General features: G+C 46.2%; 1 protein-coding gene across 4 annotated transcripts in view; it reads left to right on the forward strand.

The window, feature by feature from the left end:
* The window catches only part of MARCHF6 (membrane associated ring-CH-type finger 6), a 1325445-nt gene that overhangs the window by 117385 nt on the left and 1187157 nt on the right, over nt 1-20903 (forward strand). For all 4 annotated transcript variants that reach the window (XM_040351967.1, XM_040351966.1, XM_040351964.1 and 1 more), the window contains exon 3: nt 7361-7434. In XM_040351967.1, coding sequence (XP_040207901.1) covers nt 7361-7434 — 74 coding nt within the window. The remainder of the gene's footprint in view (nt 1-7360; nt 7435-20903) is intronic.

The following is a 20903-nucleotide window of genomic DNA, read 5'->3' on the forward strand; positions in this document are numbered from 1 at the left end:
TCAGCGCATAAGGCGTTTGTTGGAGCTCTTATCACTGTGGTGCGGGATACTCAACAACTTGAGGATTCGGCGGAGTCATCGGAGATGCCGGTACCTTTTGGGTTCCGCAAGCCGCCCCGTGAAAGTGTTTCCTTGTGTTCCTTATCTGGACAAATTGTTGTACAAGGAATGGGATCGGTCGCAGAAAGTTTTTGCTGTTTCAAAATACTTTGCGGTCTGTTACCCTTTTGAGGAGGACTTTTTAAAAAAGTGGATCTCTCCTCCGGAAGTGGACCCCCCTGGTGTCCAGACAGAACAAGGCTACCACGTTGGGGCCTCCTGCCTTTAAGGACCTCGCAGATAGGAGAGCTGAGGCTGTGGCCCGCACCATGTTCACAGTGGTCGGGTCGGCGGTGAGACCGGTTTTGGCCGGGGCTCTGGTGTTGCAGACACTTACCGAACGGGCAAAGTCCTTACTGCAGGAGCTGGAGGCGCAGAATGCTCCTGAGCTCTGTGTGGAACTGGCCGACCAGTTGGTGCAGGGCCTAAAGTTTGTCTGAGTCGGCCCTGGATACGCTTCCTTTGCTCTCCAGGGCCTCCCCCTACGTGGTGGTGCTACGCCGCCTTGTGTGGCTGAAGTGTTGGTCTGCGGACCAGTCTTCTAAAAAGGCCTTGGTGGTTTTAACTTTTAAGGGTGAACGGCTTTTTGGGGTGTCTCTGGATGACATCATAAAAAATGCCACGGGAGGTAAGAGCACTCTGCTCCTGCAATCTGGAAAGGGTAAGGAGCCTCGCCGTAAGTAAGGGCCCTCTTTTACTACCCCCCAGGTGAGGCAGGAAAACGTTTCCAGGGTGCCAAGCGCCCGCTGAAGGACAAAAGCGCACCTGATACCGCAAGCCCAACAAGCCTGCGGACAAACCTGCTTCTGCATCAAGGTCTGCCCCTGCCCGTATCTCGGGTGGGGGGCCGACTTCGCAAATTCGCAGCACGGTGGAGGTCTCTTCTTTCCGACCGATGGGTTTGCAAAGTAGTTTCCTCGGGGTACAAGAGTTTCTCTCTTGTCCACCAAACAGATTTTTTTCCTTCCAACCTCCAGCTTCCTCCGGGAGGCCCTGTTAGGGGCTGTCCAGGATCTGCTGGTCAGGGGAGTGATTGTATCGGTCCCCTCAACGGAACGGTTTCAGGGGGTTTACTCCAATCGGTTTGTAGTCCCCAAGAAGGAAGGGGTCCATCCAATCCTGGACCTCAAGGCCCTCAATTTTTTTTGTCAAAGTGCAAAACTTCAGGATGGAGTCGGTTCGCTCGGTAGTGGAGCGGCGCTCCATCAGGGGGATTTTCTGGCATCCTTGGATATCAAGGACGCGTACCTGCATATCCCGTATGCGCAAAACGCCAGAGATTTTTGCGGTCGGAGAGGACCACTTTCAATTTGTGGCCCTCCCGTTCGGACTGGCCTCTGCACCACGGGTTTTTACCAAGGTGCTCGCTCCGATTCTGGCCCTGCTGAGGCAGCGCGGGATCGCTGTTGTAGGATACCTAGACGACCTTCTGCTGAGAGCTTCTTCAAGCTCAGAATTAGAAGAGGACGTGTCTTATCACCTGTCGGGCCCTCCGAGAATTCGGTTGGCTGTTGAATGTCCAGAAGTCAGTACTGGTACCGTCTTAGCGGCTGGAATACCTGGGGTTGGTCCTGGATTCCTCAGAGGCGCTGTAACAGACTGAAAAGTGCAATCTCCATTACAAATGCTACATTTACCGAAGGTGCGCTCCCGTCTCATACTTTATTCTAAGCTTTCGAGGGTTTCTTAGCATACACACGACCGTGTTTCTCATCGAAAACCAGCCCGACGAGGAAAAAGAGAACTTGTTCTCTTTTTTTTCCTCATCGAGTTCCTCGACCGTTTTCTCGATGCAAAGCATACACACGACCGTTTTCCTTTGCAAAAAAGCTCTCCCCCCAAGTTTCTTGAGGGCTTCTGTCGAGGGAAAACGGTCGTGTGTACGAGGCCTCAATGTCTTAGAACTCCAAGCGATCGGGCTATGCTTTTCCTCGTGGTCGAGGAGGTTGCAAGGTCGCCTGATCAGGATTCAGCCAGACAACGCCACAGCTGTGGCTTGGGTCTCATCTGGTAAACCGGCAGGCAAACTACCTGAGTCGCCAGATGCTGGACCAGGGCGACTGGTCTTGGCACTCGGTGTTTCAACTCCCTTGCAGGAGGTGTGGCTCACAGGGCATGGATCTCCTGGCTGTCGTCTCAACCACAAGGTGTCGATGTTCGTGGCCAGGTCTAGTGATCCCTGTACAGTCGCATTTGACGCGTTGGTGGCCCTGTGGGGTCAGTATAGACTACTTTATGCCTTTCCTCCATTGTAGTTGCTTCCCTGGCTACTCCACAGAGTGGAGGCCGAAGGGATCCCAACGATTCAAATCGCTCCAGATTGGCCTCGGCGTCTTTGGTATGCCGATCTTGGGCGCCTGGTGGCAGATGTATCCTGGCAGTTGCCAATGAGGGAGGACTATCTGTCTCAAGGTCCCATACTTCATCCTGTTGTACAGTCGCTGGCTTTCTCGACATGGCTATTGGAAGCCAGGTTTTAAGAGATCGGGGCCTGTCCAATTCGGTTATCTCAACCACGCTGAGGGTAAGGTAGTCTTCTTCCAGGAGGATCTACCATCGCACCTAGAAGGCCTTCATCTTTGTGAGAAAAGATAAAGTGCCGTCCACTGATGTACTTAATGTCCAGGGTCCTGCTGTTTTTACAGCCTGGAGTAGATCTGGAAATTGCCTTAAGCACCGGTTAGGGGCAGATTTCAGCCTCGGCTGTGTCTTTAAGTGGCCTTTCGTGGTCCATTCTCTGGTGGGTAGCTTCTGTACAAGGGGCTTCGTCATGACTTCCCTCCTCTTGACCCACCTTTTCCCAAGAGTTTTGACTCTGGTGCTCTCTGTTCCTGAGAATCTTCCCTTTGTAAACATCAGAGATTCCTCTCTTGACACTATCTATGAAGGTGGTCTTTTTGGGTGGCCATTACTTCTGTCAGAAAGGGTTTCTGTGTTGGCGGCCTTGCATTGCAAATCGCAGTACTTAATCCTCCATATGGATAGGGTGGTGATGCGCCCGCAACCTTCCTTTCTTCCGAAGGTGGTTTTGGCCTTTCACCTGGATGAGGACTTTGTTCTTCCATCCTTATGTCCTCGGCCGGCGCATTCTAAGGAGGTTGCGCTTCATTCTTTAGGTGTGGTACACGCTTTGCGGGTGTACTTCCCTGCTTACGGCTCAGTTTTCGGAGATCTGACACACTTTTTGTGTCGGGTCAACAAAAGGGGCCTGGCGGTCTCGTCAGCCACCATTGCTCGGTGGATCAGGCAGACCGTCATACAGGCCTATAATCTTGGGAGGGGGGGGGGGGTGGACGCCCCCTTTCCGGTCATGGCACTTTCGACCAGGGCAATTGGTGCTTCCTGGGGTTTCCCGAATCAAGCGTCTGTCTCACAGGTGTGCGAGGCGGCGACTTGGTCGTCCGTTCACACTTTTTTTCCCCCCAGAATTTACAGCTGTGAGTGCATCTTCTGATGCTTCTTTCGGCCGCTAGGTTTTGCATGGCTGTTTAAAGTTGCACCTCCTCCGTTGAAGAGCTCTGCTTGTTTTGGGGTGAAGTTACAATTGGTTTTACTGATGCTGTTCCCACCCCTCGTTTTTTGACACTGCTTGGGGATGTCCCACTTGTCAAGATTTAAGGATCTGTGTCCGTCCATGGACGATAAAAGAAAATAGGATTTTTTTGTACTCATTGTAAAATCCCTTTCTCTGAGTCCATGGGCGGACACAGCACCCACCCCTCCTTTTTAGGTTTGTACTGCTTGTTAACTGTTAATCTGTTAATGTAACATGTATTTAATTATCTAACATGTTTCTGCCTAGTCCTCTCCTGTAAACAGGGAACATAACCCACCCGCTGTATCCGTCCATGGACTCGGAGAAAGGGATTTTATGGTGAGTACAAAAAAATCCTATTTTTCAGTTTGTGGTCTTCGGCTACAGTTCCGCTTAAAGGTGGCCTGCCAACCATTTAAAAATGATTGCAGTAATGCATGTGCACTGATGCATCGGTTAGTGCAAATTAACCCTTATCCCTGGTTCACACCTGTGTGTTTAAAGGGTCACTAAAGGAAAACATTTTTTTTGCTGAAATGACGGTTTACAGGGTATAGAGACATAAACGGATTCCTTTTTAAAAATGATTAAAAATTGATTAAATTCAATCATATAATGTGTACATAACAAATTCCGCGCCTTACTCGAAAAAATAATTAGTGAATATTATATGCTGCTCCTCAAAAACAATAAGAAATTGTACATATAGGAAAGTGAGAATAGAGGGCGCTGGGCCCATACAAATTATGTGTACAGTGCCGTGCACCAATCAGCTAAGATTGGCAATTAATTAACAATCCCTATTGGGTAAAATATATAACAAATGAGATCAAATAGAGTCCCATATATTGCAGACAGCGCTGCACATTGAAAAAAAACACAGCGTGAAATTCCAATGTGATCAATGATAATAAACGGAAAAAGTCCCAAACAATAAAGAAAATTTTGCAATCCACTTCGTTGTGATTTTCTTATAAGGAGAGAAAGTGCCACCACCGCTCTTAATAACTTCAATTCCACCCAAGGTGCTTGATATATAAATTGCTCTTACCAGAGCTCGTTGACCATTTTAGTGAAAAGATGGTCACACCAGCTTATGCAGGATTGTGCCTGCGCACATGAGGATATGGACAAACCGATATACAGATCCAGGAGCTCCACATGGGATATTTATGCAAAAGAAGAAAGCCAGGAAGACCAATAGCGTGATTATGTTTTTTTTAAGATTTTTAAATAAATGTTAACAGCCAAATGGCCTCTTACTTTGGGGGGTGCCCACCCGGCACTGAGGCTACGGACTTGTTACCGCCAATCTGCGGTTTCAAATTTGGGATTCGAAAGGGGGTGGAAGCCGCCGCTATCTCACCGCTAATGGATCCTTGCCGACACTCCACAGCGCAGGGGGGACGTCACGTGACCAGGACTGCCTCCGACGTACGTTTCGTTATGCTAACGTCATCAGGGGGGCGTGCCTGGTCACTAAAGCATCATGGTATTTGTAGTATGTACGGGCCGGTAATTGGTTGAATGGAAAATCAAATGTAAGTTCAGCCTCGGTGCCGCGATGACACTCACAAATATACAGCGAACATATAAACAGGTCCTATATCTTGTACTCTATAGACAAAGGTATATTTTACATATGAAAGTATAAAAAAATGAAAAAAACCCGCAATGAGAAATTTAAAAAAAGGGGATAACATGGTTTTACAAAAAAGTGCTACTCTCGCATCCCTCCGGACGTGCAAGATCACTATAATATAACTCAGATACGATATAAGGCAACTCTCAGCACATTACTTAAGGTACATCATTGTCTATGATAGCACCAAAGGTGAAGAATAATTTTTAACCAGACCATAAATATGAACATTAGCGATGATATAGGAAAGGGGAGAGCCCTACCTCCCTCTAGAAGTGCATCTTTCGTCCAAAATCCAAAGCATGGATAGGGATAAAGCCATATATAAATAAAGATCAATTAAAACTAAAAAAATATAAGATTCAATGTGGTACTGATTTCTAATAGATATATAAGTTATCATATAATGTGCCTCTAGTTTCACTTTCAGTTTTAAAGGTACATACATGAAGTTCCGGGTGAGAGGTGAGTCGGGAAGACTCACAGAACAAAAACAAACAAATCCAGGGCAGTGTTTTGTTTTTAAAATTAATCTGATTGGTTCTGTTAAGTTTTAGACACACAGTAATGACAGCTTAGACCTACAGTGAAAAGCTCCCAGTACGATAATTATAAGGAAAAAGACAACCAGGAAGTGTGGAGATCACAGCAGAATTACAGCTACTTCAAAGCAAAAACGAACAATGAGGACATGAAACCAGTATTGCAGTAAGGTAAAGGAAGCTATTTAGCTAAAAAATTTTTTCCTTTAGTGACCCTTTAAGTAGTGCTACTTCAGCACAACTTCAAAGCGGTATTATTTCATGTGCAGCTTGCTGATATCTGTGTGACTTCATTTAACCAATGTCAAAACAAGTCACACTGAAATCGCTCTAATGTGCAGGAAGCTTTTCCAAAGTCGCGACTTGAGTAGCAGCAATTTTTAAAAGGTCCGATTGCCACAAATGGGGTGTGAATTGAACTGTCCGACTCTCATGACAAGTCGTACTGGTGTAAACCAGGCCTTAAAGGGATTCTAAAGTCTAGTGAAAAGGTATACGTGCCCAGTACTCCGGTCAGATAATTAATATCTTAGATGTTAGTATGATGACCATAAATTAAGTTGTTTCGCAGCAACACATCGATTCTCCAGAGAACGCAAATTTAATTAACTTCCAATAACATAAAAAGTCCAAAGTCCACAGACGATACAAAGATCCAACAGAGTATTTCAGAATCCCATCTTTTCCTAGACCTGTGCTATATTCATATCATTCATATCAGAGTGACAAGACTAGACTACTTGAATGCCAGCTTGAGTGCTTCAAATATTGGACTCACACTGGGAGGGGGGGGGGGTCAACCAAATGTTCCCATTGAATGAATACCCCACAAGTCTAATTACCATCAATAAACACTTCCTTATGTAAGGAAGTACCAGGCCATTTCACACACCTAGGTCGTCTTAGATAAGATTAACACATCAAAGAGTCCTCTGTACCTTTTGATACGTGTCGTTTGGCCACAAGATTTGGTCAGCAAACACCCTCTGATGTCTAACCTTGAATGCCTGTATGTAACACTATATATACTGTGCCTTTTCATATACCACCATATTTTACAATACCTACATATCTATATTAATATTACAACATAAAGGTTCGGTTTTAAAAAAACAATCATGTCATACTTGCCTCCACTGTGCAGTTAGTTTTGCAGAGTGGCCTAGATCGTCCTCTTCTGGGGTCCCATGGCGACTCTCGCAGCCCCTCACCACAAGAGCTGGCCCCCTCTGGGAAGTTCTCCCGAGGGGGTTACCTTGCAGGGCCGCTCCCGTGTGATACTTAGCGGCCTCTCCTTTTCTTTCTTTCTTTCTTTCTTTCTTTCTTTCTTTCTTTCTTTCTTTCTTTCTTTCTTTCTTTCTTTCTTTCTTTCTTTCTTTCTTTCTTTCTTTCTTTCTTTCTTTCTTTCTTTCTTTCTTTCTTTCTTTCTTTCTTTCTTTCTTTCTTTCTTTCTTTCTAAAACAGCCTGCAAATTTTTTTTTAAATGATAATGTCAAAGCAAAGAAGTCACACTCACACATTTTTTATTTTGTCTTCTTTCAGTTTGGTTCAATGGCTTAAACACAGCAGAAAAGAATACTGTGAACTATGCAAGCACCGATTTGCATTTACACCAAGTAAGTTTACTTTTAACACTCCACTTCTTCCTTTTTTTTTTTTTTGTGGCGCTTGGTCTGTTCCTAAATATAGTGACAATGTCGTGCAATGAAATACTGATCATAAATATTTGATACAGTAGAAGAGATATTTGAAAGAACTTTATGTGCCTAACCATTTTTGTCAGGTTTTCTATACATTTCAAAACCGTTGTGCCAGAAATGCATTGAGCACTGCTTCCAAGCAGCCCATGTAGAGGATATCTATCATTCATTCATCTGTAATTTAGAACACCAAACTAAAAATTTGCATATACAATATTTTCAGTTTTGCTAATTTTTTTTTTATAAAGCTGCTAAAGATATGAATAGCGTCGTCCTAGTATCAATTTCCAAAAAACAAGTGCAAGTTATAATTCTTTATTTGGACTTTGTGGATACAATGAATTTAGCCTTTTGACACACCGGATAATTTTTTCTCGCCTTTATTTGGTTTCAGGATAAGATCAATTGGGGGGGGGGGGGGGAATCGGATTTCAAAATATTTTAATGGGTAAAATTTTCCTTTTTTATTTAACCACTTCAGCCCTGGGCTGTTTGGCTGCCCAAAGACCAGAGCACTTTTTGCAATTCGGCACTGCCTCGCTTTAACTGACAATTATGCGACGTGGCTCCCAAACAAAATTAACGTCCTTTTCTCACAAATAGATTTCTTTTGGTGGTATTTGATCACCTCTGCGGTGTATCCCCTGAAAGACCTGAGGCTTCTGGACAATCTGAGCCGCTGTGCCTATCTGGTGTTGTGCCTACAGTCAATGCTGCTGCCTCACCCTTTATCGCTAAGGATGAACTGTCCTCAGCCCTAGCCGGGTTAGGGCACAGTATAGCTGGCATGATTTCCAACATCCCGCAGGGTGGCAAGAAACGCGTCAGATCCCCCCTTCCCGGAGCCTCCTAGTTTGGAGCAGGATTAGGTTGAGGATGGGGAAGAGCTTTAAGCTCAGGATTCAGCGGAGTGCCTGGCAGAGTCTGCTTCCGCGCAATCTGGACAAGGAGATATAAGGCTGATGTCTGCCGCTTGGTCACAGAGGCTTTTGATGCTGACTCTGACCAAAATGGTCCACTTTGCCTTTAAGTTGCCTCTTGCAGAGGTCACTGAGCCCCCCTGGTCCTCTTTGAGATCCCTGAGGCACCCTTAGGCCATACAGGCTTTCCCCCTACACCCTCTGTTGGAACAAGCAGTGTATGATTGGGAACATCCTGACATGATTTTTGTTCCTTCTAAATGGTTTTCCCTGTTTATATCCCATGGATGAAAAGTTCATTAAGAAATGGAGCATAAAATATAAAAACAATATAAAAAGTCCTCAAAGCTAAAAAGAGTCCTCAAATATTGCAGCAGCGCTTTTGTCACAATGTTGATTTTTGACAAACTTCCGTATAATATTCATATAAGGAAAATGGTATTGAAAGAAGATCAGTAGTGACTTATGTTGAAGTAAATCGGAAAAACCTATCACCAGAACAAACGATTCACCACGTGAGGGGTTTTCCCCTTTGAAGATGCACTCCCCCAAATGCCAGGTTAAATACGCCTTTAGTCAGTAACTGGTCATCCACCATTCCGAGCAGAACCTTCACCAACTTTTAATCGTATATTGCACAGTCCAAGCAGGAGGCTCACTGGCTCAGTCAGCGTCTTCTTGTTTAGGATGTGACTGACGACATTGGGTTATAAAAAAAAAAAATACTTTCTGGGTTGCAATTCTCATGCCGCGAATAACATGAATCAATTTAAAAGCAGTTGATGGTGGTTTAAAAAATAAATCCCTATTCAATCCTTTTGAACAATGCCAATCACCAAGTAGAGGTGTTTAAGGGTCCCATCCTACGTGATCTAGACCACCTCAAACCAAAACAAGGTTAATTTAAGACATATCCAAGAGGGAATAGACATGTTAGAAAAACAAAAGGATATTGCTATCGGGCCTGTGGATAAAGGAGGGGTGGTGATACTATCCAGAGTTTTACCACAACCAGATTATGGAAATGTTGTCGAACAAAGAAACATATAAACTGTTGGATTGGGATTCTACCCAACCATATAGAAATCAACTAAGTCTTAGTGGATATTGGGTCTTGGTCTGGAGTATTATCCACTAAAGAAAAGAGATAAGATACGAAGAGAGGAAATGGATAGCCGCACTCCAATAACCAAAAAGGTTGTCTTTTTTTTCAAACGGACAGCAAATACATCACTTCACAAGGTGACAGCAAAGGAACAGGGGAACAGCCGACGCGTTTCACACTGAGCTAGTGCTTAATCATGGCCATGATCGGCAGCCATTTTGCAAGGGTTCTTGGCCTCTAGCGCTCGTTTAACCGGTGCAAATTAACACACGCTGCGGAGGCTCAGACTAACAAAGGCAGCTGTAGAGAGCACCTCAGATGGGAGGCGGATGGCAGCTGTGCGGTGACCGTTCTAGGGTGGTGAGTCCTCTGGGGGGCCCCTCGTCTCTGCGGCAGCTAGGAGGGTGGGGTGTTGCCTTACCTGGAGTCCCTGTGTGTCAGGCGTGTCAGCATGGTGTCAGAAGCAGACGCATCTCCCCCTGAAACACCTGAGTTGACAACCAGTGCCCCTGCATCCACTGTATTGGTGGACGCAGTGTCTGCGTTCCTGGAGGCCTTTGTTGCCAAGGTGGAAGCGGCGTGTGGAAACACAGGGGGTGAGTTAAAAAGAGCCCCTCCCCCGTCATCCTCTGGGGACTACTATGATGCGGAGCCGGGCCCAGCTGCGGCTCATGGCCCTGGTTCTGATGTGTGTGAGGATGGTCGGACAGCGAGGATTTCTCCGGGTCAACGCACAAGAGGGCTCTGGTAGGTGATCTTATCACCGCAGTGCGAGATACTCTAAAGATGGAGGAGTCTGTGGAAGTGACAGATGTCGGCCCCATTCGGGTTCCGTAAGCCGACCCACCCTGCTAAGGTGTTTCCTTGTGCATCTTATCTAGACAAACTTTTATACAATGGAAAAACAAGCTGCGCAACTAATGTGAACACTATAGTGATATTGATACGAAGTACAAATATAGTTTAAATGGAACAAATATTTGACCCATAAGTGAGATAATCTATCCCGTTGGTTACGAATGGTATATGGATCAAACGCAAAGAGTCTATTGTTCAAACACAAAACACAAAATATGCATCTGATGGTATTTTGATAGTAGAAAAAATTTATCTTTTCCCTTCAAGCAGATAGTGACATCAAATGCAAGAACCTCAGAATAGTGCATGGATAGACAAGACACCTCCACCTTTCAATCACACTGCCCCTTACCAGAGGGGAAGATCCCAACTAGAGATCTTCTGACAGCAGATGGCTTACTCCCCAGCCAAGGGGTTGCGTGGCAGGATATCCAGGAGCCAAGACTTCTCCCACAGTGGACCGATAATCAGTGTTGATTGAAACCAATATGGAGAAGAAAAAAAGCTACATAGTGTGAACCCATATCGCAATTTATTAAAAAAGATTAAAATCACACTTACAAGAATGTAGATAAAATTCGCTTGTGAATATATAGCCGGCTAGCACAACCCGTTCACTCCGGGACACAGTATGCGGTTCTAGACGTCGGCACGCCGCCACCCTACGCCGTTTCATCTCAGAAAACTTCGTCCTGGGGCACCGGTGTTTGTGGGTATCTCACATTTTAAGCGGCTTGCATTTTCATTTATTTAAATTTACTCAGACAGCGCAGTATCTCCACATTTTTTTAAACTTTTATACAAGGAGTGGGACAAACCACAGAAGGGTTTTTCGGTCCCTAAAAGTTTGGCGGTTCGCTACCCCTTTGAGGAGAGTTTCCTAAAGAAATGGACCTCTCCCCCAATTTTGAACCCCCTGTGTCCAGGTTAAACAAGGTAAGCACGATTCCGGTGGAAGGGGCTCCTGCTTTCCTGCGGACAAGAAGGCTGAGGCAGTCACCCGCTACCTATACACGGTGGTGGGCTCAGCAGTGCATTCAACTGTGTGTTTCAGACTCGCACTGAGTGGGCTAAATTGTTGCACCATGGGTTAAAGAAAAGACGGGCTCCCTCGGATGAGATTGCTTTGGCCAGCCAAGCAGTTGGTACAGGGCCTTAAGTTTGTCTGCGAGTCTGCTTTGGATATGATTCCCTTGCTGTCCAGAGCCTCAACCTATGCGGTGGTGTTGCGCAGTCTGGCTAAAGGGTTGGTCTGCGGACCAATTTTCCAAGAAAGCCTTGATGGGTTTGCCCTTTAAGGGAGACAGACTGTTTGGAGCATCTCTGGATGACATTTAGGATGCCACAGGAGTCAAGAGCACTCTGCTAATCGAAGGTTAATACCCACTTTGTCAAGATTGCTGCTGTCTATCCATGAACTCAGAGAAAAGGATTTTACGGTGAGTACCAAAATCCTATTTTTTTTAATAGAAATTTTTAGTATTAGTAATTTTTTTTTTTTAATATGTAACCAACATTCAACTTGAGAGATTATATATATATATATATATATATATATATATATATATATATATATATATATATATATATATATATATATATATATATATATATATATATATATATATATATATATATGGCATGCAGCACTCCGTGTGGGCTGGAATTTCGCCAGTCTCATGGGCGTCAGATATGCACGGTGGAGTATATAGAGCTGTGTTTATCTGTGGTAATCTGTCCGATAGTTTGGGGGATGACGTCTTCAACTCCCTCTAATATCTCTCCCCAGTCAGTGTCATCTATCTGACCCAGGTCCTCTCCCATTTTGTCTTAGCCGTCTGTGACACCTTGCCTACCCTTTTCAGTCGAATAATATAAGTTGGAGGTGAGTTTTGTTGAATCAGCCCCGAAAATAACATCCAGCACCTGCGGCCTACTCAAATCTACAACAACCTGTTCCATTTGTGTTCTAAGTGCATGCCGAAGCTGCAAGTACCGAAAAATAAATTGTGGCGGAAGGGAAAATTCCTCCCTAAGGTTCGAAAAGGATTTAGGCCCTGATGCCGTAAAGACCTGAGACAGAAAAAGTATTCCATATGCCGCCCATACCCCCGGGTCCAGTACTGTTCCTAATTCGGGCAGACTTCCATTTCTCCACAGTGGTGTATGAGAGTGCACATGCGTCCTGTCCAGCTTTTTAAGGGCTATATCCCAGATTTTTTGTTGGTGTGTTAGCATTTCTGCCCCGAAGTGCGCAGACCTACACCCCCCATGTCCCGTCCTAAATATCGCCTGTACCGGAGTATGGAGAGGGCTGCCTGGTCTATTACATACCAACGACCTATGTCTCTCTGCTTCCGATGTATTAAAATGATAGACATGGGATAGTTGCGACGCAACGTAGTAATCTTGTACATCCGGAAGGGAGCATGTAGGGTTTTTAAGTACGTGCCACGCCAATTTATGTCGACTTGAACCCCACACAGATGAATTTAGGATTGCTTCCATCTGTTTAAACACTTTTAGAGGTATGTATAGTGGGGCATGCCAAACTATATAAAGAATTTTGGGCAATAAAATAATTTTCACTAGATTTATTCTGCCCATTACTCCCAGGGGTAGTCTGGCCCACGCCTGTGTTCGAGCTTTAATAATAGCAAAAAGGGGTTCTACATTCAAAGGGACATAATCCCTGAGATTCCTGGTCACACTAACCCCTAGATATTTAACCTCTGCTACCCTCTGCAAAGGCAACTCCGGGAACGAGGCCGACGGTGGAAAGTGATCCAGTGGGAGGATACGGGACTTGTCCCAGTTAATCTTTAACCCCGAATATTTACCCGCCTCTTCTATTATAAGCAGGGCTGCACATAGTGATGGTCCCTGATCCGCCAAGTAGAGGACTGTGTCATCTGCGTATAATCCTATCTTTTCCCATGTATCTCCTTTTCTGAGGCCTATCGCGTCTGGACTTGCCCTAATTGCCATGGCTAGCGGTTCTGCAGCCAGTGCATATAATAGCGGTGACAGGGGACATCCCTGTCTCGTGCCCCGCTCCAATGCAATCTGCTCCGACAGCCACCCGTTGACAAAGATCCTGGCCCTGGGCGTCTGGTATAAAAGCTGGACCCACCTAATAAAATTCGGGCCAAACCCGTAATACCTTAGGCATTCCCAAAGATACTGCCACTCGACAGAGTCGAAGGCCTTGGCCGTATCCAAGGACACCACCACCCTGGTCCCCACATTGTCATGTTGTGCCTGTATATTCATAAACAGTCTCCTGATATTCATGGCTGTATTCTTACCCGGCATAAACCCGGTCTGATCCGGGTGTATCAGGGAAAGAATCACTACATTTAACCTGGAGGCCAAAATCTTTGCCAATATCTTGATGTCAACCGGTAACAAAGATATGGGTCTGTACGATTCGGGATATTTATGATCCTTACCCGGTTTGGGAAGGACTATTATCTGGGCCTCCTGCATAGACATGGGTAGGATACCCGAGTCAAAAATGGACTGAAATACGTCCCTCAGCTTGGGCACCAGTACCTCTGAATAGGTGGCGTAGAACTCTAGTGGTAGGCCATCCAGTCCTGGGGCCTTGGACTTTGCTAGTTGTGATATTGCATTTGCAACATCCTGTGCGGTGATGGGGGCTTCAAGCTGCTGCACCTGCTCTACCCTCAATTTTGGGAACTGTAACGCATGTAGATATGCCTGTATTTCCCCCGGCGTGTGGTGACTTTGAGAGCTATATAGGTCTCTGTAGAATCTCATAAATCTGTCCGCCACCTGCGGAGGGTCCGTGACCACCGAGCCATCCGGCTAAGCCAGGGACACTACCACAGGCGGTCTGTCTTCCAGATGTGCCAGATAGGCCAGCATCTTCCCAGCCTTTTCCCCATGTTCGTATACCCGTGTTTTACAAAAAACTGTTTGGCTTTTTCCATGTGTAGCTGTGTTACTACTCTGGCTTGCACCTTTACCTTATCAAGATTCTCTGGGGTGGGCTGTATATTAAAGGTTTCCTCTAGCTCCCGCAGCACTCCCTCCGATTCACTCACTATTATCTGGGATGAAAGCTTCAGTCTCTTAATTCTGGTGTCTAGCACCCTCCTCGCGTGTATTTTAAATGTATCCCACTGGGAGTTGAGTGTTGAGGGGGTCCTGGTCGTCTGGAAAAAAGAACTTTAAATCTCGCTCGATACTATCATGAACTTGCAGGGCTTTCAACCAAAACGGATTAAGTCTCCACACCTTCCCAGGGGCCTCCCCCAGTAATGACAACTGCATCCAACATGGGGAATGATCTGACAATGCTCTGGGAGCGAACCCGACCCCCCCCACCCTGGGCACAAGGGACGTTGATACCAGGATGTAATCGATACGAGACATTGTGGCGTGGCTGGTAGAATGGCATGTGTATGCTCTAGTCTCTGAGTTTCTGTGCCTCCATACGTCCGTCAGGGCGAATTCCTTCACCAGGCGGCCCAGTCTGCTCAGTCTGGGTCCCCCCGGATCCCCTCCCGCCCGTGCCGGTCTGTCCATGAAAGGGTCCATGGTCATGTTAAAATCCCCCATCCACACAGCCGGCACCGTCGGGAATTTAGCCATAAAAGCCAAGCCCGTCGTGACGACTTCCGAGCTGTACGGGGGGGGGGGGGGGGATATAGCACACTATTAACAGCATATTTATTCCTCCCACACGAGCGTGTACAAATACATATTTCCCCTGCTGATCCGACTCCAGTGATAGTAACTCAAATGGGGTGGCCTTAGTTATCAGTAGCGAAACCCCCCTGGAGAAGCTGGTATGCGTGCTGTGATACGCCCAGCCAATCCATGGGCGCTTCAACGCTGCCTGCAGATGACCTGTGACATGCGTCTCGGTCAGTGCCATTATGTTAGCTTTCTGTGCTTTCAAATAGGTCAGGGCTGCAGTTCGCTTAATTTTATTTCTCATCCCCCTGACATTCCACGTTAGAAATTTAATTGACGTCATGGCGTCACTAGGTATATATCGTACCGTCGGATCAGCAGGGTATTATAGGGATACCTCAAGCACATTAATCCAATGTCATACGGGTTTCCCCTTCTCTTTACAGCATCATGTACATGTCCTCCTACACCTCTAACATTTCACACATCTCATAAACACAAGTGGGTCACAACGGTGGCCCTGCCAACTTGCCCATCACCTCCCCAACCTGGTGTGAGCATTTGTTCCCTCAAACGTGTATCCCACATATAATAGCATCTAATCATATCTTCCAGCAGAAAAACCTGACTGGAGGCACATATCTTGTAGTCTATGACAAACTTTACATCACAAAACCAGTTTGTTACGTGGGGGCGATTGTTCACTGAGCAACACATGGAATCGGAGCTGGAGAGTGTTAACATCCCCATGATGGTGGAAAAAAAGGGGAATGGGGCCCCTACTCTCCGATAAGAAAAATGAAGAAAAAAACATATAAAACAAAATTTAGGGCCTTGCTCCTCCCGCCCGACAGTGTATTACACTTTGCGCCCTCCCCACCACTTCCAGCATGACCTCACCGGATCTACTGTTCGTCCGCAGGCATAATGAAAAAAGTTTAGATATATACATGGTGGCAGAAAAACATACCCCCCAAAAGAAAGGAAATCATATATGAAATCAAGGTCTGTCCCAACATCTTCTGACCCTCCCCTAGTTCTGCATGCGGCTGTTTTTTCCTTTCCCAGCCACGTCTCGCCGCCCAAAGCAAATGTCAGCAGGAGTTTGTTGAACAGCACAGGTCCTGTTGGACCATGGGTCATGGGCTAGGGGCGAGACAAGGGTGAGACAGATATAAAATAACGAGGGGGGGAACTCCTGAGGGAGACCGAGGGGTCTGGGACAAACAAAGCTGGTGCAAAACAAAATAAACTTGAGGTCCCAGCAACCACACCCGGAGGGCCCGGGACACCGTCTCGCGCTCCTCTTCGTCAAGGCCCAAACGCTCGGGCCCCCGACAAAAAAAACAGACATCCCAGCGGCCTCCAGGAAACAGTACTCACGGTTCACCGTAGCAGGCCTCAATCCTGCCTTCCCTTGCGATCCAGCCACGCCGCAGCCGCGGCAGGGGTGTCAAAGAACTGCGCCCTTCCATCTTCTTCCACTCTGAGCCTTGCTGGGAATAACATGGCATACTTTAGGTGCAGCACTCTCAGGCGACGCTTCACATCCTGGTATTGCGCGCGTTTCTTTTGCACTTCATTGGAAAAGTCCGGGAACACCGCCACGTGGCCATTGCCCATCTTCATGTTCCCCTTTTCTCTTGACAGACGCATAATTTTGTCCCTATCCCTGATGTTCAGGAATTTAGCAATAAATGTATGGGGGGTGCTCCTTCAGGTGGGGGCTTTGCAGGTATTCGGTGCGCCCTTTCCACCGCAAACATCACAGAGAATGCTTCCCTCCCATATTCTCCTATAAGGAGATTCTCTAAGAATTCTGCTGGTTCCCTGCCCTCTGCTCTCTCAGGAAGGCCTATGAACCGCAAATTACAGTGGCGAAGCCTGTTCTCCATTTCATCTTGATGAGCATGGAGTTGCCGTATCTGCTGCTGCATGTCCTCTGTGGCTTCTTACATGGGAATCAGTACATCTTCTGCCGCGCTGATCCGGGCCTCTGTTTCAGTGACCCGCTCTCTAACCGTGGACAGGTCCTGTCTCATGAGGGAGATATCCATCTTCACCTCATCGATCTTGGCTGTAAGTGTGCTTTGCAGCGTGGCTATAGCCTCCAACACTTTCGATGTGTCCTCCGCATGGCGCCCTTCTCCCGGAGGTTCGTCGGCACCATCTTTGGCCTGTTCTTCCTCACCCCCGTGCCTGTACTTGGCTAGTTTATCCGCCGCTGCGGATGACTTTTTCGGCAGGGACATCTTCCGTTCCGGTCCCGGAGACGTCTAGCTGTATTGTATGGCAGAACCGCTATTACTGTTGTGGTTTCCATCATGATCCTTGACAGGAGTTTTGGAATGAGAGGCCGTGAAGGGAAGACATAGGCCAGATTGCATGCCCAGGGGGCTGAGAGAGCGTCTACTGCCTCCGTCTGGGGATGCGGGATCCTCGAGATGAACCTTGGAAGCTGGGTATTGAATGTTGTTGCAAATAGGTTCAGCTCGAGGGGCCCCCACTGGTCCACTATCCAGTTGGAAATTTTTGGGTGCTGAGACCATTCGTTGGCATCTATGGCCCTGCGAGATAGGAGGTCGGCCCTTGAGTTGAGATGACTGGGCAGGTAGTCTGCCCAAAGGATTATGGGTTCCACTTCCTTCAGCAGGGACCTGGTTGGATTACACAAATGATTGTTTGTAGTTATTGCATTTTTAATCTTTCTATGAATATGCAGCGATTCAGCCTTTTAAGGTCTGACCGGTCTCCAGCCTCAGTTTTTTTTTTTGGGGGGGGGACGAGAAACAGGGTGGGGTAAAAACCTGAAAATCTCTCTGATGCAGGTACTGGAACTACATGGCCTGCTGTTCTTGTAAAGCGAAAAGAAACTGCTGTAGTGCTTCCACTTTTTGAGGGGACTTTGACACCCTTATTGGAGAGAAGTCCTTGGGGGACGGGGGGGGGGTTCTAGAAACGTCCGGAAGTGCCCGTATTTGACAGTGGAAATTACCCAAGGATCCCTGCACTTTAGCTCCCAGATCTTCGAGAATTGTTGGAGTCTGGCCCCCACAGGGATTGCTTGCGATGGCTCGGCGTCAAAAGGACTTGCCAGGATCCTGTGGAGTAGGCACGGTTCCCTGTCTACGGCTCTTGAGGAAGGTGGAGTGCGTGCTTCTCCAATTTTGCCTGAAGCCTTTTCCCTGCCTGTACTGTCTGTAGTCCTTGTTTTTGGAATATTGGAATCTGGGTGCGAATGTCCTGGATTGTAAAATGGAGTTGATCCGTGCTATCCCCAAATGGGAGCTGTATAGTAGTGCCACAAAGTTCAAATAAATTCCACCAAAAATGTGCGAATGTTGTTGTTCCTACTAGGACACAGTACTGTAATGTGACAAAAAATATAAAATATATATGACAAGGTGCTGCAATTATAAATTGGTTAGAATAGCAAACTAAAGATAAATGTGAGAAGGTAAAAAATAATGCGCAACCTGAGAAGATCGCATGAATCGGCGACTAAAAAAATTGCATAATCTACTATTAAAGGTGTGTGAATATATGTGTGTGAGTATATAAACTTAGAACACAATCATATAGAAATTGATGTGCATATGATCTCAATATTGCATGTATAATGAAGGCAAGCAGCAATGTGAATTAAAACTTGACAAATGCCGCACATTCAGCAATGATCCTGTATGGTCATTTAAGTCCAAACAGAAAAAATCAACTTGGGAGTCCAAAAAGTAGCAAAAAGATGTAGCAAAAAAAATGTAGCAGAAAAACTGCAGGTATTCAATCAAACACAGGAGCAGGGATATGAATCTTCAGTATTATGCTTCCATCAGATAAGGTAGATAAATGGCCACTTACCGACTCAGATGGACCTCTATTACGGAGATCATACAAGCTCAGCACACAGGGATTGGTTCACCAGGCTCCGGACATGGAAGTTGATCCACAGCAGAAGATCCTTTTCACCTCCATGGGACACTGAACACTCCCTTGTATCGGCTGGATTTTTGTCTTGGCGCATATACACCGTCTCCTCTCAGGACAGTGAAAGGGGCGTTCAGTGAGCAGTTTGGCTCATAATAAGAGGAAAACTTCATGGTACAGTATGAAAAAACAGGTACCCTTTATTTGAATAAAGCGGGTTAATGACATCCAAAAAAGATAACAATGAAGTATATGAAGTTTTCCTCCTTTTTTTATTATGAACGTTTTATCACTAAACGCCCCTTTCACTGTCCTGAGAGGAGACGGTGTATATGCGCTAAGACAAAGATCCAGCTGATACAAGGGAGTGTTCAGTGTCCCATGGAGAGGTGAAAAGGATCTTTTGCTGTGGATCAACTTCCATGTCCGGAGCCTGGTGAACCAATCCCTGTGTGCTGAGCTCGTATGATCTCCGTAATAGAGGTCCATCTGAGTCGGTAAGCATCCATTTTATCTGCCTTATCTGATGGAAGCATAATACTGAAGATTCATATCCCTGCTCCTGTGTTTGAATACCTGCAGTTTTTTTGCTACATCTTTTTGCTACTTTCTGGACTCCCAAGTTGTTACTTGTTAATTTTTGGACTCCTAAGTTGATTTTTTTTTCTGTTTGGACTTAAATGACCATACAGGATCATTGCTGAAGGGGTGCGGCATTTGTCAATTTTTAATTCACAATGTCCTGGATTGCCTGTCCTGGGGTAACAGGCCCGACTTCCCGCCAGTGACGCGAGAGATGGCCTTATCCAATTTCTCCCCAAACAGGGCTTTTACTTCAAACAGTATTTTGCACCAATTCTGTTTTGATGCAATATCTGCCAACCATGGTTTCAGCCACAAGGCCCATTTGGCCATTACTGTGTGGAGCATTGACCTTGCAGAGCATCGAAACTGAATCAATAGTGGCTTCCCCAATAAAGTCTTAGTTTTAGCTTGTCTAAAGCCTTGATAATGTCCTCCTTCGGGATATCCAGTTGGTTTGCCGGCTCTATATTATCTGTACAGACACGTAGCACGTTGGACACTGATGTTAGGGCTATCACAGGTTTACAGGCATTGCCCGCCATCTGGTAAGCTTTCTTGAGGTTGAAATCCATTCTTCTGTCGAGTGGATCCTTAAATGAAGTTGTCTTCCATAGGCAGTGTAACGTTCTTGGCTAACCTTACCACACCACAGCTGCATCGACTACTGGAGGACCCTCAAGCATTGCAGAGTCTGCCTCCGAGAGAGGGTTTAGTTTTCCCAGGCGATTAAGGGAGAATCTTTTTTTTTTTTTTTTCCACTCTTCCTCATTCACACCCTTAATCTTGTCCATGAGGAAAAAAGGAAATTTGGCGTTTGAGAAAGGGGAAGTATGCCTTATACTTCTTGACTTCTGTCTGTCTCCTCCCAGCCAATTGCCTGTTTTTACTGCCTGTACATAGGGCTGGACCATGGCAAAAGCAAAGCCAGAGGCATCTAGGTCATCAGGAGTCCCCTGAGACGTCATTCTCCTCCTGATGCTTAGAGGATGATGCGGGTGTCGGGCAAGGAATTCCACTTGTGGACAGCCTGGGAATGACCTCCTCAGCCGGTTGCTCCTGAGGAGGAGATACCAGTTGTTGCGGTGACATTGTGGCTACCAATTCCGCAAAAGAATATTTTATTGCTTTCTTAAGCAGGTCCGCCACTTGCAGGCCCTCAGACTCTCTGTCCGCTGCATAGTCCTTTAGGCAATCTCGAAAGATCAGTTTATGTGGAAGTGGGGTGGCTCCACAGGCCTGGCACTTTGGAGATCTAGGTCTCAGGGGAGCGTAAGTGACTGCGTTTTTTGGATGATGACTTCCTGCCACTCCCATGGTCTCCCTGCCTG

This window comes from Rana temporaria, chromosome 5 (genome assembly GCF_905171775.1).
Source record: "Rana temporaria chromosome 5, aRanTem1.1, whole genome shotgun sequence".
Lineage (NCBI taxonomy): Eukaryota > Metazoa > Chordata > Amphibia > Anura > Ranidae > Rana > Rana temporaria.